Raw genomic sequence first — 26,638 nt, 5'->3', positions numbered from 1 at the left:
TCGATGGTGTCGGTGCTGCCGCGGGGAGGGCGGCGGGGGCCGAGCCCCGGGGAGCCGGGGAACGCGGCCGTCCGCTTCTACCCGTATCCTGGCACTTAATCCTTGTAAAACAACCCATATTTCCCCTCCCCGCCGTTTTCCCTCTCGCTTTAGATGCTGGCTCCCCTCTGGTGTAAGTCAGCACCGTGGACTCGTAGCCAAGAGGACGAAAGGCATCCTCGGGTGCATCAGGCACAAGCAGAGGTGATTATCCCGCTATATTCATCGTTGGTGTGGCCTCAGTTGGAGTGTTGTGTAGTTATGGGCACTGCATCTGCATCCAGAGGAGGGAGTCAAAGCTGGGGAAAGGAATGTCCTGTAAGAATAGCTAAAGAGTTAGAGTTTCTCTAGTTTGGAGAAAAGAAGGCTGATTGCTCTCATTGCTATCTGCAGCTTCCTCCGGAGGGGATGTGGAGAGGGGGATGCTGATCTCATCTCCCTGATGTCCAGTAGTTATCTCAGTAGCTGTCAGTAGCTGTCTCTGGATCGCAGAATGGTTTGGATTGGAAGGGACCTTAAAAATCGCCCTGCTGTGGGCAGGGACACCTTCCACTAGACCAGGTTGCTCAGAGCTATGGATATATGGGAATGATTCAAAGCTGCACCAGGAGAGGTTTAGACAGGACACTAGGACGCATTTCTTTACTAAGAGGGAACACTGGAACATGCTTCCTGGAGAGGTGGTCAATGCCCTGAGCCTGTCACTGCTTAAGAGGCATTTGGACAATACCCTTAATAACATGCATTAGCTTTTGATCCTCCCTGATCTGGTCAGGCAGTTGGACCAGATGATCATTGCAACTGAACTGTTCTGTTCTGTTAATTTCATTTTGTTTCACCATTAAAGAGCTTATGCTCAATCCCCAGGGTTAGAGCAACTGATGTAAGACAGAGCTGGCATCTGGATGTGGCACTTGCCACACATCTTGCCTTTTTCCATGTGTTCTCCCTGTCTGTCCCTTGTGTGGAAAGGTTCCTTCCAATTGGTCTTGGGGCAAAGGTGACGATGATATCCTGGTCTGCATTTGACATAGTGTTGTCAGGAGGTAGAGGGAGCTGCTACTTTCCCTCTACTCAGCACTGGTGGGGCCATGCCTGGAGTGCTGGGTACAAGAGGGCACGTGGACTTACTGGAGTGAGGCCAAAGAAGGGTCACAGCAGTGATTAAGGGACTGGAGCACCTTACATATGAGGAAAGGCTGAGAGAGCTAGGACTGCTTAGCCTAGAGAAGAGAATGCTCAGGGGGCTCTTATTAATGAATGTAAATACCTGAAAGGAGGGTGCAAAGAGGATGGAGACAATCGCTTTTCAGTCATGCCCAGTAACAGGACCTGAGGCAATGGGCACAAATTGAAACACAAGAGGTTTCCCCTGAACATTAGGGAACACTTTTGTCACTGTCAGAGTGACTAAGCACTGGTACAGGTTGCCCCAAGAGGTTGTGGGCTTTCCATCCTTGCAGATAGTCAAAAGCCATCTGGACATGATCCTGGACAATCAGCCCTAAGAAGGGCTTTAGAAGAGGGTTGGACAAGGTGGCCTCTGGAGGTCCCTTCCAACTGCAGCCATTCTGTGGTTCTGTGATTTTCTTTCCATTTCCAGGACTGGTGTTTCAAGAAATACTTGGGGAAAATCTAACTCTGCTCTGGCTTAAAAGGGCAGTCACAACACCACTCGTGCCGACTGTCTCTTCTAACCGCCCACAGGTCAGTTCATATTGCTAACCGGTGAAAGTGGGTTTTATTAGTTGGCTGGGTTAGTGTTGTTATATGGCAGTAGCTTGGGTCAGCTTGCCAAGGAAACAAGTTACTGCCAGAAGCTGTGCAGAACCAGCATGTGACTGGGGAGTGCTCAGAGTTATATCTTTGAGGACATTTAGCTGGTTGTCATCTTCTCAGTGTCACTATGCCATTCACCTTTTCAGTATTTTACTTGCAAGAGAATATCCTCATCTCCTTAGCATATCTTCAGAGTCTTGAAAGGTCTCATAAATGTAGCTATTGGAGCAAGATGCAGCAGGCTGGTGCACAGTGGCTCTTCTAGGGCTGAAAGATTTGAAGGGTCAGCTGCTAGAAAAATGCTGTACAAGATCTTACTAATTTGTGTCTGTATCATATTTAGCAGGTGCTGAAGGTTTGCAGTCAAAAGAGAACTGTTTGCAGGGAAAGAAGTATGTTTCAACCTACTGAGTATTGTGTTTAATAAACACCTAGCTTTCTCTTTTAGCATTTTCTATCAGGGGTTTGAATGTTTGCATCAGTCTTAATACTGATGTACTTAATACCAAATAGTCCTGGCTTTGCCTTTGTCACCTATGCTTTTATTGTCTGACTTGATTGTGGCTGATTTTTTATGATTCAACCTCTTCAAGTGTTTTTATACTACGGTAATTTGGGTTGCATAGTTCTTAGTATTTCTACTTTTCTTATATTTTATAAAAACTTTAAAAATAAATATTAACATTTTATGTAGTACAAAAAAACCTGTTAATGTTTCGTTATATGTATATCTATTTTTTTGTATTCGTGTTTCCATTCTTCTGTTTTCAAGAAATACAAATTAAAGGACTATGACTAATGTTGATGCCAGAGAAAAGAAATTATATGTCTTTTTTTTTCTTATTCTTCACATAGTAATTTACATTAGACCAAAAGCTTTTAAACTGTTCTTTTGGTGTCACAGAGAAATCTTTTCAACATGCATGTTCTTGACTCTTAAATTGGTTGTTTTCATGATAAGCAGGACTGTACAGGGCTGTAAACATCTTGCTCTTTTTCTGATTGCTGCTTTATTGGTGAATCACAGCAGATGGTAATATGGAAGTGAGAATTGCTCTGATGCTCTGTTTCCTTCTTCCATAGATTATATAGTTTAAGCTGCTAGATGTGAAATTATTCTGGTTCTTTCTTTAGGGTCAGTTTTGTATCTCGTTCTGTCCTCATTTCATCATTTATGTAATTACTGACAGTGCCACTGCAGTTCTGCTGTGCTGTAGTCCTGGGCATCCTCTCTTTATCTTAGTCTGCATCTTTGGTATTTTTAATATTAAATTACGATTCTCCTCCAGTATTGTGAACATTCAGGAAAGGCTGAAAAGTAATGCTAAATATACTAGGATCTTCATTGCATTGAAAAATTTTATTGGATTTAATGTATTGGTTTGGCTCAGAGGTCACACATAGTTCTTGTCAAAGGAGGCTGACAAAATGCAGGAGGAATAAATTAACCCCTTTGTGCAGCTCTGTAACTCATCTTTGTCCAGTGCCACATATGTTCTCAGAGACTCGCAAAAAGACAAAATATTTTTTGCAGCCTCACAGAATTGCTATAGTTCACAGCTTATTACTTGCTAATGACTGAAGCGGTGCCGAAAGCATTATTCTTAACTATCAGTGATTGTGTTCACTTTTTTTGGGGGGGGAGGGGGAAACATGAGTAGAAGAGAATAATATATTCCTACCAAGGGAGATTTTTATCTTTAGGCAGTGAATTCAATTTCAGGTCTCCTATAGAAATAAAATTAATCCCATCTGGAAGGGAAAAGTGCTATGCTATATAGGAGAAATGACTGCAGGAATGTAGTACTATCTCTGAATGGTGGGTGTATTTTCTGTGATTTTGTGCTGACAGCTTTTAAAAACACCCCACAACTAAGTGCTTTTTTTTCGTCAAGTCTGTGTGACCATGCATCCAAATCCCCAGACTTCAAATTTAATTTTTACTCTGAAATGAAACTTGTGTGGAAACTGGTTGTTTTGAGCTTTCATTACCTGAAACCTCATCTTATCTACAAGTAGTAAAACTCCAGCCTGACTCTGCAAGTGCTTAAACTGTGTTCTTATCTTAAAGAGCACGAGTGTTTCCATTCAGCTCTGTGTTTCTTCGTTGGACAGGGGCTTTGTTCTGTTTTAACATGTAATTCAAGAAATTTAGTGGTTGCATTTCCCATTGCTGGAGAGATTTATGTTTACTTCTGAAGTACCACAGTTGATAAAATTCTTAAAAGAGCAAATAACGCAAATGCCTCAGCATTGCTTGTCCACAGCTTTTCCTTTACCTACGCTGTACCATATGCAGCTCTAATTTTTGTTTCTGGGCTCTCCTTCTATTTTATTAGTCATTCTTTATTATTTAGTTTATTTATAACACTTAATATTGTGTTCAGCAAAGCTGCTGAAATGCTGGAAGTGGTAGTTGCTTCACATACATTACACAGACCTGAGATCTACAAGCACAACTTTTGTTTCTAAGAGGTGAACACCTCGAGAAAGAAACAGCTTCACATTAGTCTTTTTAATATGTGGATTCCGTACCTCCTCCCCAAATTCACAATCACAAAATACAACATGTACCGTTTTCTTAGTGCTGGGCCAGTGGTTTTAACACTTGAGGCCTGAGCTTAGGGAGTACTTTTGTTAGCTTTGTTTGGTTTTCTGCTTCAAGCAAAAGTATGTGTGGGTTTTGGTATGGTTTTAGGTTTTTGTTTTGTTTTGTTTTCTGTTAGAGAAATATTGATGGCAGTGGAATTAAGCTAAAGCTACTTCAGAAACTGAAAATTACAAAGTAAAGATCAACACTCATGTATAAGGTGAATTTTGTGGGATTCAGGAAAAGTTGGGATACTCAGGCTGTCTCCTGTAAATGAAAGGATAAAATCTAGTATGTGAGAGTGTTTGTAACATTAATTTGGTTGGATCAAATTGTCCTGATTGCTAATTTACTCAGAATTTAAATGGGTATTGTCTTTTAAGCAGTGAAGTTTATGTATGTTAAGTATGCAGGATTTAAAAGACTACAAGTGCACGGTTCCCTATACAAGTCTTTTGTGCCATGTATATACTGATTAGGATGCTTTTCTTTGTGCAAGAAAGAAGGGAAGGGGGAACGTTATGTGACAGAGCTGAACACTGTACAATAATCCAGATCTCAAAAGAGGAAAAAAAAGGTGATTGGAGCAACTACAGCTCTGGCACCTGAAGTGGCTGATTGGAATCTGAGCCATTACCAAAGCTATCTGTAAGATTTTACTCATCTAGTTGATTTTGCTTCTTGTTGTTGAACACTTAGAATGAAGGTAAAATTGCGTTTTAAACTGTTCTGCAACTGCCTCTCCTTCATACATCATTGGAGCAGAAACCTGACTCTTGAGCATTACAGCACAGGTTTTTACCACTTGAGCTATGGGACTGACAACCCTAATTGGTAGCAGGAGAAGACTTATTCCCTGAGGGCTGAAAAAGGAATATGCTGCTGGCGCCATGTGTTGAGCCTGGGTGTGGGGGAAGGTAAGGAATAAATGAGATAATTAGGAGTTTCTACTCTGTAATCTCCATGGAACTGGAAATATCAGTATTTCACTTGCGGAGGTAGGAAAACAAGCAAAAGGGAATGAAGTGCAGATAAGTAACATTTTTTAGTTACTATATACCTGGGATTGGATCACAGAATGGTTTGTTCTGTTCTTGTGTACATCAGTGTAGTTCATTTGGTTGTGAGAAACTGCACTGTGTCAGCACAAGCAAGCAGTAGCTGGCCAGGCTGCCGGGTATTCAGCCTGCAAGTTTCAGGTATCAGACCACAGTTTGAATCATTGCTGCTTTTACCATGATCTACTTATACACTGCTCCTGAAAGCCAGTGCTTACACTTCACATAGGACTTTATGGAGTATAGAACTATTTGCTATTGACTGTAACAGCAGAGTTTGAGGTAGTTTATATGAATAGTCAGTGCTGATTGTGCAGTTAATTGCTGCAGGTCACTGGCTAGGGCAAAAAAAAGTCTTATTTATGGTACCATGAATATTTAGATGGAGGGTGAAGAATTCAAGCAAATAATTAATCCAGAATTTTTATCGCTCTTTCTTTTATTTTTTTTTTTAATCCACACACTTCGTAGTAGCACTCTTCTCTCTTTTCTACCTTCTAAGGATTCTTCTTTGTTACATTTAGTGTGAAATTATGTTACTGAAACTGTACATTGTATGCCTCTTTAATTCTTTACCTTGGACTCCTTCCCACTGTTGGAGGTGTATATTAGATGTTGCTATTGGTTTGTCAGTACCTTCTCCTTAGCATGTTGATGTCTGCAAAATAAATCAGGATTCTGCTCCTCAGATTCTACTTCAAAGCTGAAACGACATTATTCCACTTTTCCGAATTTTATATGGGTATATTAGTAGAGAAGATCTTCACATGCCTTTATGTAAACCTTCCTCTTTGTGTCCAGCACATAATGTGTTTCAGCCAGACCACAGACTGCTCCATAGTTGGCATTGTCCAGGCGTTCCAGTTCAGCCCTCAGGGGCTGGAGATGAGAACACCTCCACAGGTCCCTTCATTGGTTTTTAATATTAATTTGTGCCTTTTAAGCTACTCAGAATTACTTCTGTGTAGTCTTCCAGTCTTGAGAGAGAGGATATACTGAGAATTTTCTTTTGCAGTCCACGTTTTTATCCCAATGTGTTCCTTGTTTTGTTCTAGCAATGGAGTTCTTAGTTGCTTTGGAGTATTCTTTTAGTGAATTATTGTTGCAAAAAATTAGCAAAAAATTATTTTGTTGTAGTTTCTTTTTAGAGAATCAGTGGTAACTGTTAATCAAATATACACAACTGTTAGGCTGTCTTTAAGATTGCAATTGGGGAAAATGAAAACAGGCTGTCTTTAAGATTGCAATTGGGGAAAATGAAAACAGTTACTACACTAATATTGTAGGGGTGGGTGGTTGCTCTTTTTAATTGATGCACAGACATTTACAACTGAAAATATCTAGTGCAATTTGTGTCATTCAATTATTCCTGCATTATAAACTTGCATTTTCTATAATATCATGTTTTGGGCTTAAAATTTTGGATGCTTTAGAACTATCTCTGATGAGAAAGTTTGTGTAAAAACAATTAGAAATGGAAGAAAAATATGGAAACATGCTGGATGAATGCTGAAGGGGGTTTCCTTCTTCCATTTTCCTTTAGTAAGGTCGAAGTTGTGGGGTTTTTTAATGATTCCACTCCTAACTTTGTAGAAAAGCCTTTTGTACTTCACTCTCTTCTTGCCTATTGAAGTAAATTGCAGCATCAACAAGGCGATCTGTCTGACATACAAATGCCTGATATTTCAAATCCAATAATAAAGATTAAGCTATAATATCAGGTATGTGGCCTTTGGAATGGTATGAACATTTTATGATTAATTCTGTTATATTTATTTAACATATTTTATCTTCATTTAGGTAGCATCTTAGAAGACAAAAAACCCCCCAAGAGACTATGTTCAGCTTCTTCCGAAAAAGTCAAGATTCAAAGAAGGTTACAGTGCCAGAGAGAGAAGCAGATGGATTTGTTATTGTGGGTAAGTGGTGCTTCTGTCTAAAATAATTATTTCATCTTTAAAATGTCGAAGTTTCTCTGAGATGCTTAGACCAAATGCAATGTTAAGAGAAGCTATGATAAAAATTGTTCAGTATTCTTATTTTTCCTGAAGAAGTTAATTTTTGTGGTCTCCTCATTTGGACTAAATAGCTGAAGTTTTATTTACATAGATCCGAACTACATTCAAGAGCATTGAAAATGTTGTTTCTTGTTTTCTTCTCATACTCTGAGCAAGGAGAATTTACGTCCTTACAAAACAAGAAAGGGTAAAGTTTAGGCTTCCAGCTTTATGATTAGAGTTGTGGGAAGAGAGTATCTTACTGCAGTTGTTAAAGGACTGGCTTTTTTCAGGTTCCTTCCATTTCATTTTACCCTCAGACTTTCTATATTAGAAGCCAAGAATCATCTGGGAATTTCTGGTCATGGCAAATGTAGATGTTCTGTCTCAGAATCTGACTCGTTTGATAAAAATTAAGCAGTTTAGAGTTTTCAAAGTCTTCTTGTTATTCAAAAACTAATTTGGAGTGTAGTCACCTGAGAATTGGCTAAATTTGCAGCTTTGATCAAGCTCTTTCACAGTTTTGCAGGATGGCTCAAGTGTGTAGAAGATAAAAAATTTATTGCTGTCATACTGAAACTGATCCTTTTCTTTTTCCTCTTTTGAAAATTTGTTTTCCTTCTTGGGAATCTGTCGTCATCAATATTCAACTTCTGCTGCTCTGATTTACTGACTTGTTCTTATCAGGAATCTTACAGTGTTTCTCCATTAAAGTGTTACTTCTTGAGCATTTTCAAGTCACAAAACCCTCTAGATTATCAAAGTCTAACAATACGAGAGGCTATTGGAACTCTTTCTGAGGAGAACTTAGATTGTTTTTGTGATAGTTCTCTGTTAAAACAAATCTGTTTTCATATCTGTGACTGTGTTGTCATGCTTAATGGCTTCTACTAGATTTTGTTCACCTGCATTGACTACATCAAGTCACTCCAACACTTGCATCGTGTAAAGGTCAAAGGAGTAGCATTGTCATCCCCCAAAAGTCCAGAGACTATTTAGCATTTCAGTTTCTGTGATAGGCAGAGTTCTGCACTCTAATGTTTCTAAGTCCCACAATTGCTGGTTCTGATTCTGCATTCAATTTAGCTTCATTCCTTTTTCCTGAAATGCTGTCAGTGACTATTTGAACTTTGTTCACAAAATTCACATTAAATTAATCTGTTAAATATAAACTTAAGAATGATCAACTTTGCTAGAGTCTTCTCTTGTTTTTTTCTATTTATTGTTACTTTTTTGCTCAGACAGAAGTTAATTTAGCAATCTGCAATCAAATGGACTGTAAGTTTCGTCTTAACTAACTTTTACTGGGCAAAAGAGCTACCATCAACCTTATCAGTGGAACATATCACTGTCTTGCAAGACGGATGTAGCTGCAGAATTGTGGGTCAGCACTTAAGTAGATACTTATGTAGAAGGGGTGTTTTTGTCTAGGAATAGTGTCAGTAGAAAAAAAAAACCCAAACCACATCACTTAGTTATTCTGTTAGTTACTACTTTATTACTCGGAGGGAATGTTCTAAAGCTTTTTTAAACTTTGGTGTCAAATATTCTAGAATACCAACACTAAATATCTTTAAGACAGCAGGATATTTATAGAACCAATACTGTGAACACTACTGTAGGCAGTGAGCAGTCTTGAAGGGACTGAGAATTTTAAGTCAGTTCCTGAATCCAGTCTTTCATTACAGATAAGAACTTACATGAACTTTCAGAACATATAAGAACAAAAAGCCTAGTTCACTGGTATTCTGTGGACGTGGGAGGAAGTGCTTTGCCTTTTTTCCTGGAGAAAGAAGAGGAAAAATACATCCTGAGGGGACACCTGCTCCCGATTCCCACGGTTGTAGTCAGGAGAGCTTGTCTATCACAAATCCCTTGCAAGATTCTTCACATCATGCACTACTATTAAGGGCATCCAGGACTCTTACTGCAAGTTTGAATGGAAGTAATCAAGAAAGAATAAAATGCCTTTTTCATTAAAGTATGAATGAAGTCTATTCAGTAATGAATGTAGTGAGACTACTGATCATCAAAATTAGATGTAGATGATTAAGTGTGATTTACCTAACAATATTTAATTATTTTAATCTTTCTGCATCATTTGATATTTGAAAAAGAAGGAAGCAAGTTCAATGCTTTACTGAGAAAGATCCACCAGAGCCATCGCCCTGTCACATCCTGAAGATCTGGGTTTTTTTCTTTTTTTTTCATAACTTCTCCAAGTCTTGTTATATATTCCTATATTTTAAATCTACCTTTCCTTGTAAAGTATCAATGCAATTGGAAATTCAATATCTGACTAGAAAGATGAGTCATAAAAACAGCGGAAGCAAAAAAACCAACTTTACAGTGTAGTAGCTGAAAGAAATTCTCTATATTAGCTTTTGGGGCAAATATTGCATGTGGGGAAGTCAAGAAAAAATAAGTCATAATTCTCACTCTACAAAATAAATATAAAATAAAATTTTTTACCAGGGATTAAAGTATTTTTACATCTAACTACCAATTCAATTATTTTCTGGTTATTGGCCATCTGATCTCTTCATGAAGCTGTAAAAGTGGTGCTTGTTCTGTAACAAGCAGAACTATTATTCTGAAAGGGGAAAGAGGCTAATGAAATAGGCAAAACACATGCAGTTGTTTTTGATCAAGTGGAGAAATATGAAAAAATGTTTCAAAACTTTTCCTGATCTTCACAAATTGTCTTTATGTTAACATTCTGAATGCCAGAATTAAGAAAACAAGTAAGTTTTCAGTTAGCTTGGGCATCTTGGAGAGTAGTATTTCTCAAGGAATTTCTCATGTTTTGTGGCTTTTGTAATGTAAAATAAATTCCAACCTACCATTCATTCCTACTTTTGCTAGCCACAGAGAAAAATATGAGTTTAATGCTAGCTTTTGGGTTTGGCACACAGCTAAAAATCTCCCATTGATCTCAAAGATCTATGCGACTGGTAGTCAAAATTGCAGTCTAAGTTCAGGAACTGAAAAACTGAGATAGCAGTGCTGCTTCCCGTGTGTGTTTGGCAAGATGGTCAGAAACTCTGCAAACATCCCCATGGTGCTGATGGTTCCTCTGGGGTGGGTAGTGAGTGGTTTTTGCTTGAAGCAACTGAAAGATCATAGAATCATAGAATGATTTGAGTTGGAAGGGATCTTTAAAGATCATCTAGTCCAACCTGCCTCCATGTTGTTCAAAGCCCTGTGCAGCCTGACTTTGAACACAACATTTCCGGGCAGCCTGTTCCAGTGTCTCATCACCCTCATCATAAAAAAGTTAGATAAATAACTAAAATTACTTAGAACTGTTCTGTATGTCCTCTTTAAAAAACACTGATAGAAGTTAATTTTACTTTTAGGTTTAATTTAAGATCCTGATGTGCAGGGTCTTCTTAACTTTTCCAGAAAAATTTGAAGTAAGCCAATATGAGGGAGCAGTAAGTGCTGATGGCTCCACCAGGCAGGTGAGTCTGCAGCGAAGTGAGGGTGCCAAGAGGGCAGAAGCTGTCGAGCACTGACGAGCACTGCAGTCCCACGCTACCTGAGCAAGGACAACAGAGCACGTCTGGTGGCAGTGACCAGCGTCAGCCTAGAGTCCAGTGATTGCCAGACAAGTCCGCAGGGATTAGGCAGATCTGAGGCCAGGCGGGGAAGTCTGGTCAGAGGGTTGCAGTCATCAAAATCCACAGGCATCCCTGCAGGGTGCCTTTGCCAAGGACCAAAAATTGAGGTTTCTCCTGCAGCTCTTTGCCCTGATGGAGGTGCTCAGGCTGTGCTGTGTTCTGTGCTGGCTGTGGGCACAGACAGCCAAAGGCCTGGGCTGGGGAAGGGGCTGCTGAGCCCCCCAGTGCACTCAGGGCCCAGCAGCCAGGATGGCTGGATTGTCTCTCACGAGTCTGAAGACAGCACAGTTCTATGAGGAGCTCTTGGTCTGATCCTTTGACCATCCTGAGTTCACTGTCATGGATTTAAGACTTCTTGGGTTTTGGTTTTGTTTTGTTTCGTTTTCTCTCAGGGATCTTTTTATGTTTTATATTGGAATGGAGTAAATTATTTGGAGAAAAGCTCAGTTGCAGATGCTGACAAATCTGATTTTGAGACATATTTAACTTCTCTTTCTTCCTTAGGTTTAGGACAGCTTTCTGTTTCATTTTTTTAGATGTAAGCCATTTGAACTTTCGCTTTATTTTAAATGAGGTACTCGAACCTTCCTCTGATGTATTCAGTATCTGTATTACTTAGTTAATTCAGTATTATAATTCCTTCTTATGGGATCATCCTCATCTCTAGGCGGGAGCATCCTCACTCATCTCTGAGGCTGTGAAAAGTATGCTTTACATCCAACTGAATGTTTCCCTTTGTTAACTGCAGTTATATTGCAGAAGAACATCCTTAACAAATGGGAAGTCTGTTATACCGAGGATACAAAAAAGTAAAATGATCAACCCAAGTCAGCCTTTACTTCTGGAAATCTGGACTGTTTTTCCGAAGACCAATTTTACATGTTTTACATACATTTTACATACATTCCTCTCCAACTTGCCGTTTCTGTTTTACCATGAATTTATTCTGTATGCACATAGTTTTTGGGATACTTTGTATTGTGGAAGGAAGAACTGGATAAATTGCATATTTGAATTAAGGGACACCCCTGCTGTCACCCAACATGTAAAAAGGCAAGAAGATCCTTACTGTTTCCATATTGATCTTAGTACTATAGATCTCTCCATATATTTTTAAAACTTCTTAAATATTTGCTTCCGAGAGAAATGTGCAATTTCATAAATTTTCCAGAGTGAGTCTGTTATGAAAAGGAAATTTAATATACTGAGACTCCCAAATCAAAGGACTACCCCTGTTCTAGTTTATTACAGCAAATCAAATGATTTTCTGGTTTCTCCCCTCTGCATACACACCTCGAAGATTAAATGCATTAAGAGATTTGTAAAATCGTAGCATTACTGCTGCTGTTTGTTTTCTAGGAGTCAGTAGTAATGTGTAGTAGATCCCCGTGAATCTCTACATTGGTTTTTCTTTAATATCTAAGGAGTGTTTAGTGGTGCTAGTATGGAAGGTTGGGCTGCTGCAGTGTTTTAAAATATACTATTACATTAAAGAAATGCACAAGGCTTTGTGCCAGTTGGAAAAAAAGCAGTGTCTCAATGTCCTCTCACTTTCTGCGTCAATGGAATAATATGTATTTTTTTATATAACAGTAAGAGCTTGTGTAGTTATTTCCAACCTTGCAGTTTTCAAATAACCAAGCTACTATTTCATTATATTGTTTGAGGTTAAAATATTTAATACTAACTTTATAATAATCTGAGATTTGGGGATATTTTTTAATATTTTTGTGTAAAGAATACTTTATATGGATCAGCATGTGCCACTGTAAGTGAACACTTTTGATGCACACTGAGAAGGTACTGTAGTTAAAGTGACCTGTTTCCTGAAGTGCTGCTTTATGGGTTTTATACTTAAAAATTGTTAGTAGCTCATTTGGGCATTGAATTTTACAGCCAGAGTTGATTGAAAAGGGAGGAAGAGGAATTCAGAAGAAACAGTCCCCTCCTGTTACCGATCCTTAGTTTCATAAGGAGGTAATGTCTTCCCTTCATTCAGTGATGAAGTCAAACTAATCCTCTTGGGGACTAATTTCGCACAAAAACAACCTGCGGTTTTCAGTGGTGCCACTAGATGGGGATTTCCCTCGGATTCAGGGCCTGAAGGGCTTTGCTCTCCCCCTTTCACACACAAAAGTGCAGTAGTAATTATCAGTACACCATTTGATTAGACTGTAGGTTTTCAACGGATTTATAAAAAGCTTTTTAAAGCCTAATATCAAATCTATAATGACATTCCAACCTAATAAAAACAATGAAGCTTGAAATGTTGACAGCATGTATCTAGATGTTGGCTTGTAATTCCTTCCAAACAGATCTGTTGAGGCCCATGTGGGACCTAAATAACACAAAGAAGTAAATTTGCATATTTTACAGCAGGGGGAAAAAACAGAATGCAGAAACATGAATAATTAGGAGCACAAGCTTCATGCTATATTAATACTGTTGAAAAGCATGTGTTGATTGTATTCTGAAAGCCAGTAGTGATTTGGTTGAGTGAACTCAACATCTCTTATGCAGATTAAAGGATCTGGGTTACAGAACAACTGAAATTCATTGTTTTGCTGTATAAAGAGGTATATTTCTTAAAGGAAATACTTTTATTTCCCTTGGATTCTGTACAGCAGAGAGAATCTTACTTTTTAATGCCTCATCAAAGTATGTTTTTGTTGACAAATGACTGTGCATGTCTTCATTTACTTGTACTCTAGATTTTAAAAACAGTCCTTTCATCCACAAATCAGATGTTAGTATATTTAACACTTTAATATACATGACCTACTTAGTTTTCATTCCACATAATTTCTCTCTTTTTTTTTTTTATTTTTCCTTTCTAGGGCTTGAGCCCCTGGAATATATTCATGATGCTTCCATGCTACGAATTTGATTATTTTTAAATTTGCAGAAATACCCTTCTCAAAATGTTAGCATACAGGCCATTTTTGAATCTGAATAATATGAGTGGTTGTGTTGGCTTGTGTTGATCGCAACATAAGATGTATACCATACTTTTTATGAAAGAAAAGGTTATTTACTTAAAAATGGTATATAGTATCAAAAGTGATTTATTGTTTGCTTTGGCTGAATATTATCTTGCCCTTAGCTCACAACTTTCTCAAAAAGTTACCTGGTTTTGAACACGGACTCAAGGGAGGAGAAAAGAAAGAAGATGAAGACTTCTTGTTTAACTTGTACAGCAGTTTTAATCCTGGCAAGAAAAAAAGAAGTATATGCTGCTGTATTAGAGAGCTTGGGGCTTTAAGAGACAAAAATGCATAGAATCAAACACTTTAAATCTCTCAATTAAGAACATCTTCTTAATTTTCATAACCAAAGGAAGAAAATGGTAAAATGTATTGGTCTTCTTAGAAGTTGATGCAATTGTAAGAGGTTAAAGAGGCATCTGGCAAAGGGTTGTTTTGAGGTCACACATGCATCTGGCAGTTTGCTGCCAGCCCTCTAAGAAAATATTGGTTGGATTTACTCTCCTGTTTTTCATATTAACTGCTTTCTGACTTGATGTATGATGGTCACTTTCTATGTATCGAAGTCCCCAAAGTGCTCCTGAGACATTTGGTCCTACTGATTTTAAGTCTTGCAAATACTGACGGAAGTAGAATGTGCTCAAGTAAGAAAATCCTTTTTTTGCTAGAAATTTATTCTCAGAAAAGATGAACACATTTCTTGGATGTGACTATTCTGCAATGATATATTTACATAGTTGATATAGTATTCTTTAACCTTTCTTATGGTAGGATGATCACTTTTGGCACCTGGGTTCTGACACTTTTGCTCCCATACATAGAAGTTCACTCTCTAGTAGCAGTACCATAGTCTATTGGTCTATAGAGCATTCTTTAAACAATTTGAAGTTGAAATATAAGAAAGGAAAATACCTATCGCTTATTGTAAAACAGAGGAAAAATACCAAAATGTGGTATAAAAATATAGATTTTCAAGTGCTGGTTGTAAACTTTGTTTCCCAGAATATGCTGGTCATTAAGTCTCTTTTAGAATTAAAAGTTTCTTTTGCTTTTTGATGCAAAGAAAGTAGTTCGAAATGTGACAACATATTTTTAACCCAAGTCTGATTTATCTATATATGGTGGACTTACAGCTAGAGCCAACTGAAAAAGAAGAGGTGAAAAATGTGTTGCAGGAGTGCAAGTTGCTATTCTAGCAAGTGATAGATTCAGGCTGAAGTCCCTCTTTCAGCAATTTACAGCATACTTAGATGATCATTCCTTGCAAAGAGAGCCCTAGTCACTAGTTCATGCAATCACTGCCTCTCTGGTTGGAGTCATTCAGGCTTCTACAGATGTTACTCAGTGTTAATTTTCTCTGAGGGAAATGTTACGTTGAACTGATTTTGCACACACCCCTCCCTATCTCCAGCAAATAAATGTTTTTGTACATTTTTTTCAGTGGAAGAAGAAAAATGAGCAAAGATACATTGTCTTATTTATTTTTAATTGGATATTATAAAGAAACTCAAGGAGATGATGTTTTATGTTTCACAAGTGCTTTAAGTCAGTCATGTCATAGGCCTCAATGTGAAATAGTAACATAAGTGTAAGGCTTTTCCTTATAAAATGAAGGATGGCTTGTCACCTTGTGCATAAAGATGTTTTCTTTAGCTACTCCTTGGTATACTAGTTAAGTACCTTTCAGTCAGGACAAAGAAATTAAAGGATATAGGGGATTTATCCAAAACAAGTGCACTTGTTTTGCACTTCAGTGTTATTTCATCTGTTTCTGCCATAACACATTTTTGGAGCTTGCCAAAAATGTAACGTGCTTTCTGATCTCTGCTCACACAGCTGAATGATCTTCAGCTTTTACATGGTGCTTTTCCCCCACAAATGAGGGTTATGTGGACTCAGTTCTGAAATTAACTCTCTTCCTTCAGTCCAAAAGAAGCATTTGTTCACAGCATTGACCATATCTTGCTAGAGATATTATACAGTAATCATTATTTGTGACCATGATCACTTCACTTTGTGCTTTTTATATCTTTTAGTAAGTGATTATAGCACTATTTCCATTTTCTTGGGGATGTCCTTCTACGTGATAGTAAAGAATAAAGAAGAATGCAAAGACTACTACTAGAAGTAGTGGGCTGTTTCATTTATGCAGTTTGTTTATCTGTTAGCACACACACCTTGCTGTTAGTACAGTTACCCATATACATCACAGATTGTAATCCCAGCCTTAATTCCGTTTATTCTTTCTTCAATTTACACACAGTTGTTTGTTACAAAAACTGTGTATAGGGCAAAAATTATAACGGATGGAAAGTCACTCAAAACCTTAAGTTGGTTTAACTGAGGAATATTGGTATAGTGTGCACATTTCTCTGTCTTTCCTCTTCCCAGAAGTGGAGATAAATATGAGACTTCAAATTCGATCAGCAGGTGTATACAGTCTCTTCATTTCCTTCTTGTTTTTGTCAGGGCATCTAGGTGAAATTAGGGGAATATGAATTAGGTAAATATGGATTTGGTATTTTGTCTGTAAGAATACAAGTACAAACTGTTGAGAGAGCTCTCAAAATTGGAAGTATTAAGTTATCGGTGGTGAGGCTCATTTGTTTTGGTGGTTTGTTTGGTTGGGTTTTTTGTGTGTTTTTGTTTGTTTGTTTGTTTTTCTCTTTCAATTACTCCCAGATTAAAGACGAGGTTGGAGCATGTAGCTGCTATTAAACATGTGCAATGTACTATTTTTTTCAGTTAAATTGAGCAAGCTTCTTGAAAATGATCCGAAGTCCCAGACCTTTCCTGGAACAAAACAAAACAAAACAAAATTATTTTTGCCGTTAGACCATATAATTCTAAATCTCTTTCCACTGAGAGCTGTCTGGACCAGCAGTGTACTGCAGTTGTTCAGGAGTTTAGCTCATAGTTTTCCTGTTCTAGGGTGAATGAGGGAGAGCAACAATTTAAAACCCACGAGATTAATTTTTGCCCTTCTTTCAGCTTGTATGAAACTTCAGGTTTTTTAAGAGGGAGGGAATGGGACTTTATGGTTATTTTATTTTTCAATGGGAACTTGCCTACATAATTTCTTATGAATTATTTCAGCCTTAGGTCTTGCAGAAGGGCAGGGCTATGACTACAAAAGCATTAGAAAAGCTATTGTAGCAGAAAGCAGCCAATATTATTTTTAAAACATGGATATTAAGTACACATACCAATGCACCCTTCATTAAGAGGCAAAATTGTGGGGAGGATTTTTTTGTTTGCTGAAACTGTTTTCTTTTACTACCACGCAAGTTATGTCAATACTGTTATAAAGAGATGCACAAAGAGCTTTTATTAGATTCATCCAGTTGAACATAAACTTCAGTTGGGTATACCAGCTCTTCTGAAAATTTACTTCTACTTTGCCACTGAGTGAACCAGAGATGAGACTCAGGAAAGAACAAGTAGTATTTTTCAACTCATGCATTGTGTTTTTTAAAAATAGCAAAGAGTGAACCAAGAAGTAGAATTAAGCATCTCTGAAATTCAGGTTACAAAATCATATTTGCTTAAAATGACCCACTGCAAAAGCAGAGACCAGCAATAAGCTTGAATTCTTGGTATGCTCTGGAGCTGAAGTGTCTGAATCAAAGCACCATACTTCAAGCACTCTGTCCACTTGATTCAAAACCAACAGCTGTAGTTACAACATGTTCTTCTTGAAATATGTTTGGTGTGTACTTGTGCTTATTAAAGCATTCATCCGAAAAGCAGGAGACCTCAAATTTAGTTCTGCATAGGCTTAGTGCTGTCAGATGCACCTCTTCCAACATGGAAATCTAAAAGTCCAGTGAGAGGACTTCCAGTGTTTATATTGGCTGCACAGCGGTGCTACTTTAATAATGCAAGATGTAGGAGCTTCTCAGACACTGCATTAATCATTGAACTTCGGTGGCCTGAGAGTAAGAAAATGGGAATACTGATCTCTACTCCCTAGCCTGTATGTGTTGTGGGTTTGTGCTTTTTTTTTTCCTAAAATGAAATGACTGAAGGTTTAAAAAACAAAGCAGCATGAAGAGACAGAGTGTGTTGCCAACTTTCAGGCATCAGGCTCAGACTCGTTCTGATTTGTTTTACCTCAGTCCCAGGCAACCTTTCCTTTTCAGGTGAACCAGGTCCAGCTTCAAAAGGAGGGGGAGAAAGGTGCCCCAAGCAAATAATGTGTAGTTGACTGGGAGAGCTCTCTGTGGGAGCCAGGAGCCTAAATACCATCAGACTACAGGGACCAGATCTCAGATCCATTGTTTCTCGAGTGGGCCAGTTAAAGGGTGAGGTCAAAAGCAAGATCTGCTCTCCTTTTCCCTGGACATTAAGACAAGGGGAATGTACCCATTGTGCCTGAAACATGCAGTGGGAGACACGAGGGTAAACAGGAATTAAACTGCTTCCCAGTCAGATCCAGAACTCTGCTGCAGAAGTGACAGCTAATGAATTTAGATCCCTAATGCATTTTGTGGCTTCTAAGACAGCTGCTTTCTTAGATTATTACTTCGAGTATGCCTTTCCAGGCCTCCTACCCATTCTAATCTTGTTGATAGCAAACTATGCATGCTGTGTGGAGATGATGAGTCGTGCTTTGTTATAATATGCTTTTCATTTTAAATAGCATAAGCAGCAGTCAAATTCTATACTTGCAAGTCTTTGCTATTAGAGTAAATTACCTTTTTCGGAGGATTAAGAAACCGTTAAAAGAAAGAAGGGAGGAAACTCAAGCAAAATAATTGAGCATCATACTTTTGAGTGATATTCAACTTGTCACAGCTGTGAATGCATTCACTGTCCATCAAAATTTGAGTTGTTGTTGAGTTGTTGCTAGGTGTTGTGTTGCAGGAACAGCTGTTTGGTGGAAGAGGGTGCATTTTGTTTGTGCGTGTTCCTTCTGCCAGCTTAGTGATCCAGTGGGCATGGACCCCCAGCCCCCCAGGAGGCTGGCAGTGCTGGCTGGTAAAACAAATGTGATCTTCTTCTATGTGAAATATTAGGATCACAGAATCACAGAATATGTTGGAAGGATCCCAACAAAGTTCATCAGGCCCAAATCTTTGTCCTGCACAGAATCATCCCCAAGAGTCACACCATGTGCCTGAACTCTCCTTGAACTCTGTCAGGCTTGGTGTGTGACCACTTCCCTGGGGAGCCTGTTCCAGTGCCCAACCACGCTCTGGGTGAAGAACCTTTTTCTGATATCCAACCTAAACCTCCCCTCACACAGCTTCAGGTCATTCCCTTGGGTCCTGTCGCTGGTTACCACAGAGAAGAGATCAGTGCCTGTCCCTCCTCTTCCCCTTACGAGGAAGTTGTAGACTGCAGTGAGGTCTCCCCTCAGTCTCCTCTAGGATGAACAGACCAAGTGACCTCAGCTGCTCCTCATATGTCTTCCCCTCAAGGCCTTTCACCATCTTCATTGCCCTCCTTTGGACACTCTCTAACAGCTTAATATCTTTCTTATATTGTGGTGACCAAAACTGCACACAATATTCAAGGTGAAGCTGCACCAGTGCAGTTGAATTTCATATGGTTGGTGACTGCCCATCCCTCTAATTTGTTGAGATCCCTCTGCAGGGTCTCCCTGCTTTTGAGGAAGTCAACAGCTCCTCCCAGTTTTGTATCATCTGCAAACTTGCTTAGTATTGCTTCCAGTCCTGCTTCCAAGTAATTTATGAAGATGTTGAAGAGCATGGAACCCTGTGGAACCCCACTAGTGACAGGTCACCAGTCTGATGCCACCCCATTCACTATTACCCTCTGTGCTTGATCCATGAGCCAATTGCTCACCCACCACATGATGTGTTTATCCATCTGTGTGCTGGACATTTTGTCCAGATGGATACTGTAAGAGACTGGATTGAAAGCTTTACTGAAATCCAAAAAGATTACATCAACTGGCTTCCCTTGATGAACTAGATAAAGTAAAACCTTATAGTAAAAAAGCAAAACTTTAGTAAAAGCTGTCCAGCACATCCTGATTTCAGATTTGACTATAAAAAGTTATTGAAAAATTTAGATTAGAAAATGTTCTGTAAATTTTATTTGCCTGCATATTGCTTTTTTTAAAACCTGAAGCCCTCAGTAGTGCCAAGGAAGTTGGTTTAAGTTTGTTCAGGGCCATAGTGCAATAGTGTTTTTCTTCTCTTCATCCTTATACGCCTGAGCTAATTTGTCTTGCAGTGTTTGGGGGTTTTTACAGTCTCCTGTTTTAAAACAAAAAGGCAAAGCTATTTTTTTTTATTTTTTAAAGACTCCCCTCCCCTCCAATTTCTCATTATATCTTTTACAGGTTAAGCAATACAGGCTCATACCTGCTTAATGTCAGCAGGTATCTTTCAGCTGCACACCTTACACACTGACCTTTGTAACAGATACTCTTGAGCAAGAAATGCTTTCCTTTCTAACTTCTGTTTGATGAATCAGATGTAAAGCTAAGGATGTCTATGTTATTTTTTGTGTTCTTATTTCAGAAGATGTGATGTGTGTAAGTGGTCTTGTCTACTACTTCCTTTCTCTCTTTTTTTCTACCCTCTCCCTTGGGTCAGTGAGACTTCTGAATCCTCTGGGTTTATATTTCTTTAAGTCTTCAGCACATTCCTGGCAGCATAAGCCATCTGTTTGCTTACATTCTGTAGCTAAAGTCAATGAACTTCTTGTGCGGGGAATGAATTATGAAGTTAAGACATTTCTGGTGAGAACATGTCTAGGCACTTTTGATCTTGACTCTGGAGATCAGGCTTAACATGGGGTGCAAATGAAAGCTCTCTGAGAGGCTCTTGTTTTAAACCCTCTATTTTCATTCTACTACTGATGACTTTCCTCATGTAGACCCTCTGTTAACTTTGCCCGCTGGAGAGCAACCAACACTTAATTTTGTTGTCTGTCTGTGTGACTTGAAGTAGCATAAGTGCTCTGATGTGATACCTGCAGTGTTAAGGAGCAGTTGATTGATGTAGTGTTTTAGGAGTCCAGTCTGTTCTGCCCTTTTGATGGGATTGAACCATGTGCTATGCTGACATGCTGCAAGCAGAAGATGATAGCTGGTGTACTGTGGGGGTATTGTTTGACTTTTCCATTTAGCTTTACTTTTTGGCTGGTACGCTTTTTATTACCGTGAAACCACCCAGAAGAACAGAACCAGTGTTGAAAAAAGCAGGCAGTTTTTGAGAGCTCAGGATTTTAGGTCTACTTTTTAAGATAACTAAATAGATAAATATTATATAAACTGCCCCCAGAAATTATCTGAAAGTCAGAACATAATGTTACATGGTCCTTTGTCCTTCTTTCTTCCCTCCAAAACAACAGCTTCTAACTGCAAACTCATGTTCTGAATTATAAATTCAATTATGTGTATGAAACCTAGTTGTGAAGTAGTGTGCAGCTAATCAGGATAAGTAATGTGACCCTCACTGCTTTGGAAACATGCTGAAATGCTAGTCAAGCAGAGGCAGAAATATCCTGAAGTCCAGGATATTACTTTTGCCAGTTGTTAAAATCCTGTCTGGTTTTAGATATTTCTCACCTCTGATATATTTATGATCAAAAGACAGATAGAAGATTCTCGGCTTATAGATTTGATGGGCAAAAAGATGTCAAAAGGAAGAGCTTTCTATATTCTTACACTCCCCATATTCTAGTACAAAGTTATTTTTCTTCTTAAATGAAAAAATCTTATTTGTACATATTACTATAAACCCAAAAGCTAACTGTGGTGAAGTCTTTCTAAAGATGTGGTGAAGCAGCTCAGGAACAGTTTGTAGATTCCCTTGAAACCTTTTGTTTGGGGTCGTGTCTGCAGCCTTCCTACTTTCCCAAGGTGGATTTATGTATACTTATTTTTGTTGATAAAACTAAGGTTCTTGCCAGTGAGCATAATTCATGCTATAGTCATGGTGGAAGTGTTTGGAGGTTTTAGATCTTGATGTAAACTTTGTAAATAGATCAAATAAATACAGTTTGAAGAAACAGCATTGCAGATGGCAAGGGGGCTTAGTTATAGGGTTTTAGTTTATTGTAAACCGAATGTCTGGTTACCCTTTTTTTCCCTTTAAGTTCTGTCCCTCTTTTAGTATGGGACGGTTAACTCTTGCCTTTTTTTCCCTGGCTTACACAAAGTAGCAGAAATACTGCACTGTGGAATTGATGCTTATGGAACGCTACTGAAACTTCACTGCATGTGCACCAGCTGCTTTTGAACAAAATGTTTCTAGCAATCCATATGTATATGCTTTTCTACTGACAATGAATTACTTCTGAACAGTGGATTGAAAGAATAGCCTCAATTCAAATAAGTGTGTGCAGTGGAGATAAATTCGGTGTAGTATTAAAGTTGAAAAGATTCAAAGCTAAATGTGGAGTTAATAAGTAAAGCAGAGCCCCACAGTTCCTGAATTTTTCCTGTGATATCTTCCAGGGGGGATCTTCAAGCAGTCCAATAACAGGTATGCAGAGTAAAAAAAGGCTGAAAAAAGACTGAATAACTGGTTTGATCTCATAACACCATTTAATTCTTATATCCTGCTATTCTTCTTCTCTGAGAAAATACCAAGATAGAGTCAGGTGTGTTAGTATCTCCCATGATCGTGCCCTCTTGACAAAGAGGAATTTCAGGATGTTAAACATTGCACATGATGGAACCGCTGCAACTAAATCCTCTGTTAATGGCTTAGAACATGAGAGGAAATGGGAGAGGCACCAAATATGTCTTTGATTTACCTTTGAACTAACTGATTTCAGGTGGCCTGTCTAGTAGGTTTGTTTGTCCATGTAAATTAGAGTGCCCTTTTGACCCCAAAGCTAACAAATTTTAAAATGAAGAGGTAGACAGATAGAAAAAGCATAACTCACCAAAGACATGATACAAAGTATTAGGTCTCCCTGTTCAAAATCCAGCTTCTGTTGTTCGTAAGACTAATATCTTACAGAAACCAATAGTTCTTGGCCAGTTTTCAGACACTTGGGGGAAACCATAGGTTATAATTATGCTTTAGAGCTTCTTTTAATTAAAAAAAAAGCTGAAAGTTGATGACGTATTTTGGATGTAGCTGTCTGTGCATTTTCAATATAGGAGGAAATACAATCAGTTCAGCATAGCTGAATTACTATGAATAGTTCTAGAAGATACCTTCATTTCCTCTGCATATTTATTTTTGTCATATGCCTTACTGACTGTAAGGCATGATGTAACCAAAAGTTGGGTGTTGTATTTCTGTTTTAAAAATGCAGAGTTAAAACACAGAGCAGTGCCCATATATGAGAAACATAACAGTAAAATAGAGCCCATCTTATAAAAATGTTTTGGGCATGTTTTTATCATTTTTTTGGAGGTAAAAAATTTAATTATTGCAGGTAATAGTGATGAAAGCAAGAATGCAATATGTTTTTGTGCTAAACCCATTAAAAGTTATGTTGACAACCAATTGGTACATTTCTGAGTTAAGAGGAAAAATTATAGATTTCAGTCCTCATTTTTGTCCTTCTAGTAGAAACTAATTAGATAAAAATTATTTTACAATATTAGTAAATATTCATTTCTAGATGAAAAAGTTGAAATTTTAAATAGGCTAATTATGCTTTCTATGGCCATCATCATCTGCTAAACTAGTATGGCTTGCCCACTTCTAACTAGGCATGAAAATTATATATTTTATTAATCAGATAAGTGCAGGCTGCAATAACACACAATGCATAAGGTATCTGAAAGGAAAAGCACCTTTCAAAAGAACTCATTCCATTAGGAGCAAACCCCATACCACCTGCTCTCCTATGGCTTTACTACTGTTCACTAGCCTTAGCCCCTCTCCCTTACCCTCCTTCAGTCCTATCCCTTCTCCCACGGATCTCTCATTTCATGGGGTTTGGCAAGGAATGGCACTTCTGAGACTCGCTGGTGTGCTGGCCCAAAGCCATGTAGCCAGGACACAGGTTGGTGGCCACCCTCAGATCAGCCTCATGGAGCACTTGGCTCTGGGTGCTGGTGGGTGACAGCTGACTTGAGAGGCTGCTCACAGCCCTGAAGCCCTTGGTTGAGCTGATCTGGTTTAGCAGCTCTGTTTTAAGGACTTGGTGGAAGCTTAATTGACACAGGTCAATGATCACGAAAATTATTAATGAATAACAAAGGGAAACCCACATGCCATCCAACTGCAGAAGCCTTTTTTTTTAGAAGTCTTAGCAGTGTACTGCTTGAAGATTTAAAAATTATTTTTTCTGCCCTTTAGCTGTGAAAAGGTAGGCGTTGTTATTATAAACTAACTTTTTCTTTTAGAAACATTTTTCAACCTTTCAAAAATCTTTTCCTCTGTTGTAACTATTATATAAAACTTTATTAAAAGTTGGAAAAGTCTCAGAATTTCATGCCAACTTGCTGCTATCTTTGCTTTCAAAATTGGGTAGTTCAGCAAGGAATTCTTTTATTGGTATAACAGTAGCATGTATGTATACAAGTCTTGGTAGTTTGGTTTTACATTTACAAAATCTCAAGTAGCTGTAGCTTAGTTTGTTTCACAAACACAACCAAAATATTGTGATACCTGATTGATACTAATTATTTTGGGTTTTTTGATTTATACTATTTTTATCCTTTATTTGGAATTATTTCACATTACTGTCTAAACTCTGCTGAGTTTTACTCCAAACTTAGTTTGTTGTTTTGTTCTGTGTGATTTTGTTGGTTTTGCTAAATAAAGGGTAGTCAAGTCTATCCTTGCCTTGTTACTAAGAAAGTAACTTTCAGGAGAGCTGCAAAAAGGTTACTCTTGTGGAAAACATTAGCTCTGATTTTGTGGAAAAAATTAGCATTAATTGTTCCCAGGGACTTGATTTTCCCGGTTCTACATGGCAAGTAGGTTTTCCATCATTTGTGCCTGTGCCAGGGAAAGATGACAAGCCATCTAGCCATATAAAAGCTGGGTGTTAAGGGATGTGCCTTCCTGTTATGAAACTTGCTGCAATCCCCAAATTCAAAGTAGATGAGAATGTGTGCAAGGCATCGAGAGCAATGGAACAAGAGGGTAGGCACTGAAATAAATGTGCTGGAATGTATATTGATCAGGGTGACTCTCTGCTGAAATAAAGCTATGAACTTTGCTGTCCCTAAAAACATCTTATTAGGTGAGTTCAAAGCCTGTCACTGGTGAGTTTATTCGTTTGAGTAGAAACATATAGGCAACCTGTCTGAGAACAACCATATGCCAGAAACTGACCTAAGGGTCTGATAAGCCAATGATGTTTCACAAATGTATCTTGCCATAAAAAAAAGTTGCTAAGTTGCTTAACTTTGCAAATATCTATGCTAACTACATACCTGGATGGTTGGATATCTCAAATGACGATCCTTTAAATAGGAGGACAGGCAAGTATATAAGAGAAACATTAAATAAATAAATTTTTAAAACCAAACCAAAAAGCGTGGCTTTTTAGGAATCCCATAAATTATGAGAAGGATGCTACTGCATTGTTCCTGAGAACAAATGTTACTACTTGGAATTGTAGTGAAGGTGATTGAGAATAGATTAATAAAGTATGATACATAGTAGAAGAAAGAAGTCAAGTCTGCAGAGGTATTTTTTGATATCTTCAGAGGCACCTAACTATTAAAGCCAAGCATCATCCAAAGAAAGTAGATCCCTAAATTGATGGGCATTGTTGGAGAAAATACTGACATAATGCCTTTAAGTATACAAATGCATTTTTCCACAATTAATTTAGTACATGTGCTGTGTCCCACAGTGAATTCAGATTGGTGAAGGTTGAGAAACTTACTCCAGTGCCAGTACAAAAGATGTCTGATTATCAACAGACTCAGATGAAGTTAGAACATTGTATAAGGCTGCAAAAAAAAATCTGTCAGTCTCCAAAAAAAAGTAGTCATCATCTGTACTTCTGCTTCATGGTCAGACTCATCTTTTTTCTCCTTCCTCTGTGTTGACCAAGGTAGCTTTCACTAAGAATTACAAACTCTTGATATGATTAAGTGGTTTTAGAATGTGAAACAATTTTGTATATTCAACATGTTGAGGTAGAGTGTTTAATATTTCCTATAGATAGTACCTTCAAAGTTAATTTTAGTAAAATGTAAGTACTTAAGAATTCCCAAGTGCTGAACAAAGCAGTTGTCACCCTGAAAGTTTACAGTGGCAAGTTTTAGCTTGCACTAACTCAGACTGGGGAGCAGACATACCTTTTAGTTTCTGTTCACAATGGTGACTTGTGAGAATGAAACAGAGCAGTTGGTAGAACTGGTTTGACACTGAAATAGTTCATCCATGTACTTTGTCTTTATTGCTATATTCCTTTTTACTGTGTAAACAATGCTAAATTTGAGAGACCTAGAAAATATAGAATAGAAGCACGTAGATATTTTTCCTGTAAATTAAAATGTGCCTGTAGTTGAGACTTAATATCAAGTGTGCCACCCACACTTTGAAAGCAGATTTTTGGAAATAGCTGAGTAAGTGCAGAGCAAATGCCAAACAATTGTCCGTGTCCTGAAATCTTTGTACAGAATTTGGAGGCAAAGCAATTCAAGGAAATGCCCAGTATA

General features: G+C 38.1%; 1 protein-coding gene across 2 annotated transcripts in view; it reads left to right on the top strand.

The window, feature by feature from the left end:
- Positions 1–41: 41 nt before the first annotated feature.
- The window catches only part of UMAD1 (UBAP1-MVB12-associated (UMA) domain containing 1), a 78,674-nt gene continuing 52,077 nt past the window's right edge, over positions 42–26,638 (top strand). Inside the window, exons 1-3 of one of the 2 annotated variants that reach the window (XM_027749175.2) lie at positions 43–243; positions 1,643–1,746; positions 7,267–7,385. In XM_027749175.2, coding sequence (XP_027604976.1) covers positions 7,304–7,385 — 82 coding nt within the window. In that variant the 5' untranslated portion in view covers positions 43–243; positions 1,643–1,746; positions 7,267–7,303. Of the gene's footprint in view, positions 244–1,642; positions 1,747–7,266; positions 7,386–26,638 lie in introns of both variants that reach the window. The other variant, XM_027749177.2, reaches the window with a different exon arrangement.

This window comes from Pipra filicauda, unplaced genomic scaffold, assembly GCF_003945595.2.
Source record: "Pipra filicauda isolate LSUMZ 115617 unplaced genomic scaffold, ASM394559v2 scaffold66_size7647185_pilon, whole genome shotgun sequence".
In the NCBI taxonomy this organism is placed as follows: Eukaryota; Metazoa; Chordata; class Aves; order Passeriformes; family Pipridae; genus Pipra; species Pipra filicauda.
The sequence above is the reverse complement of the archived record's forward strand: the minus strand, read 5'-3'. Positions and strand labels throughout refer to the sequence as shown.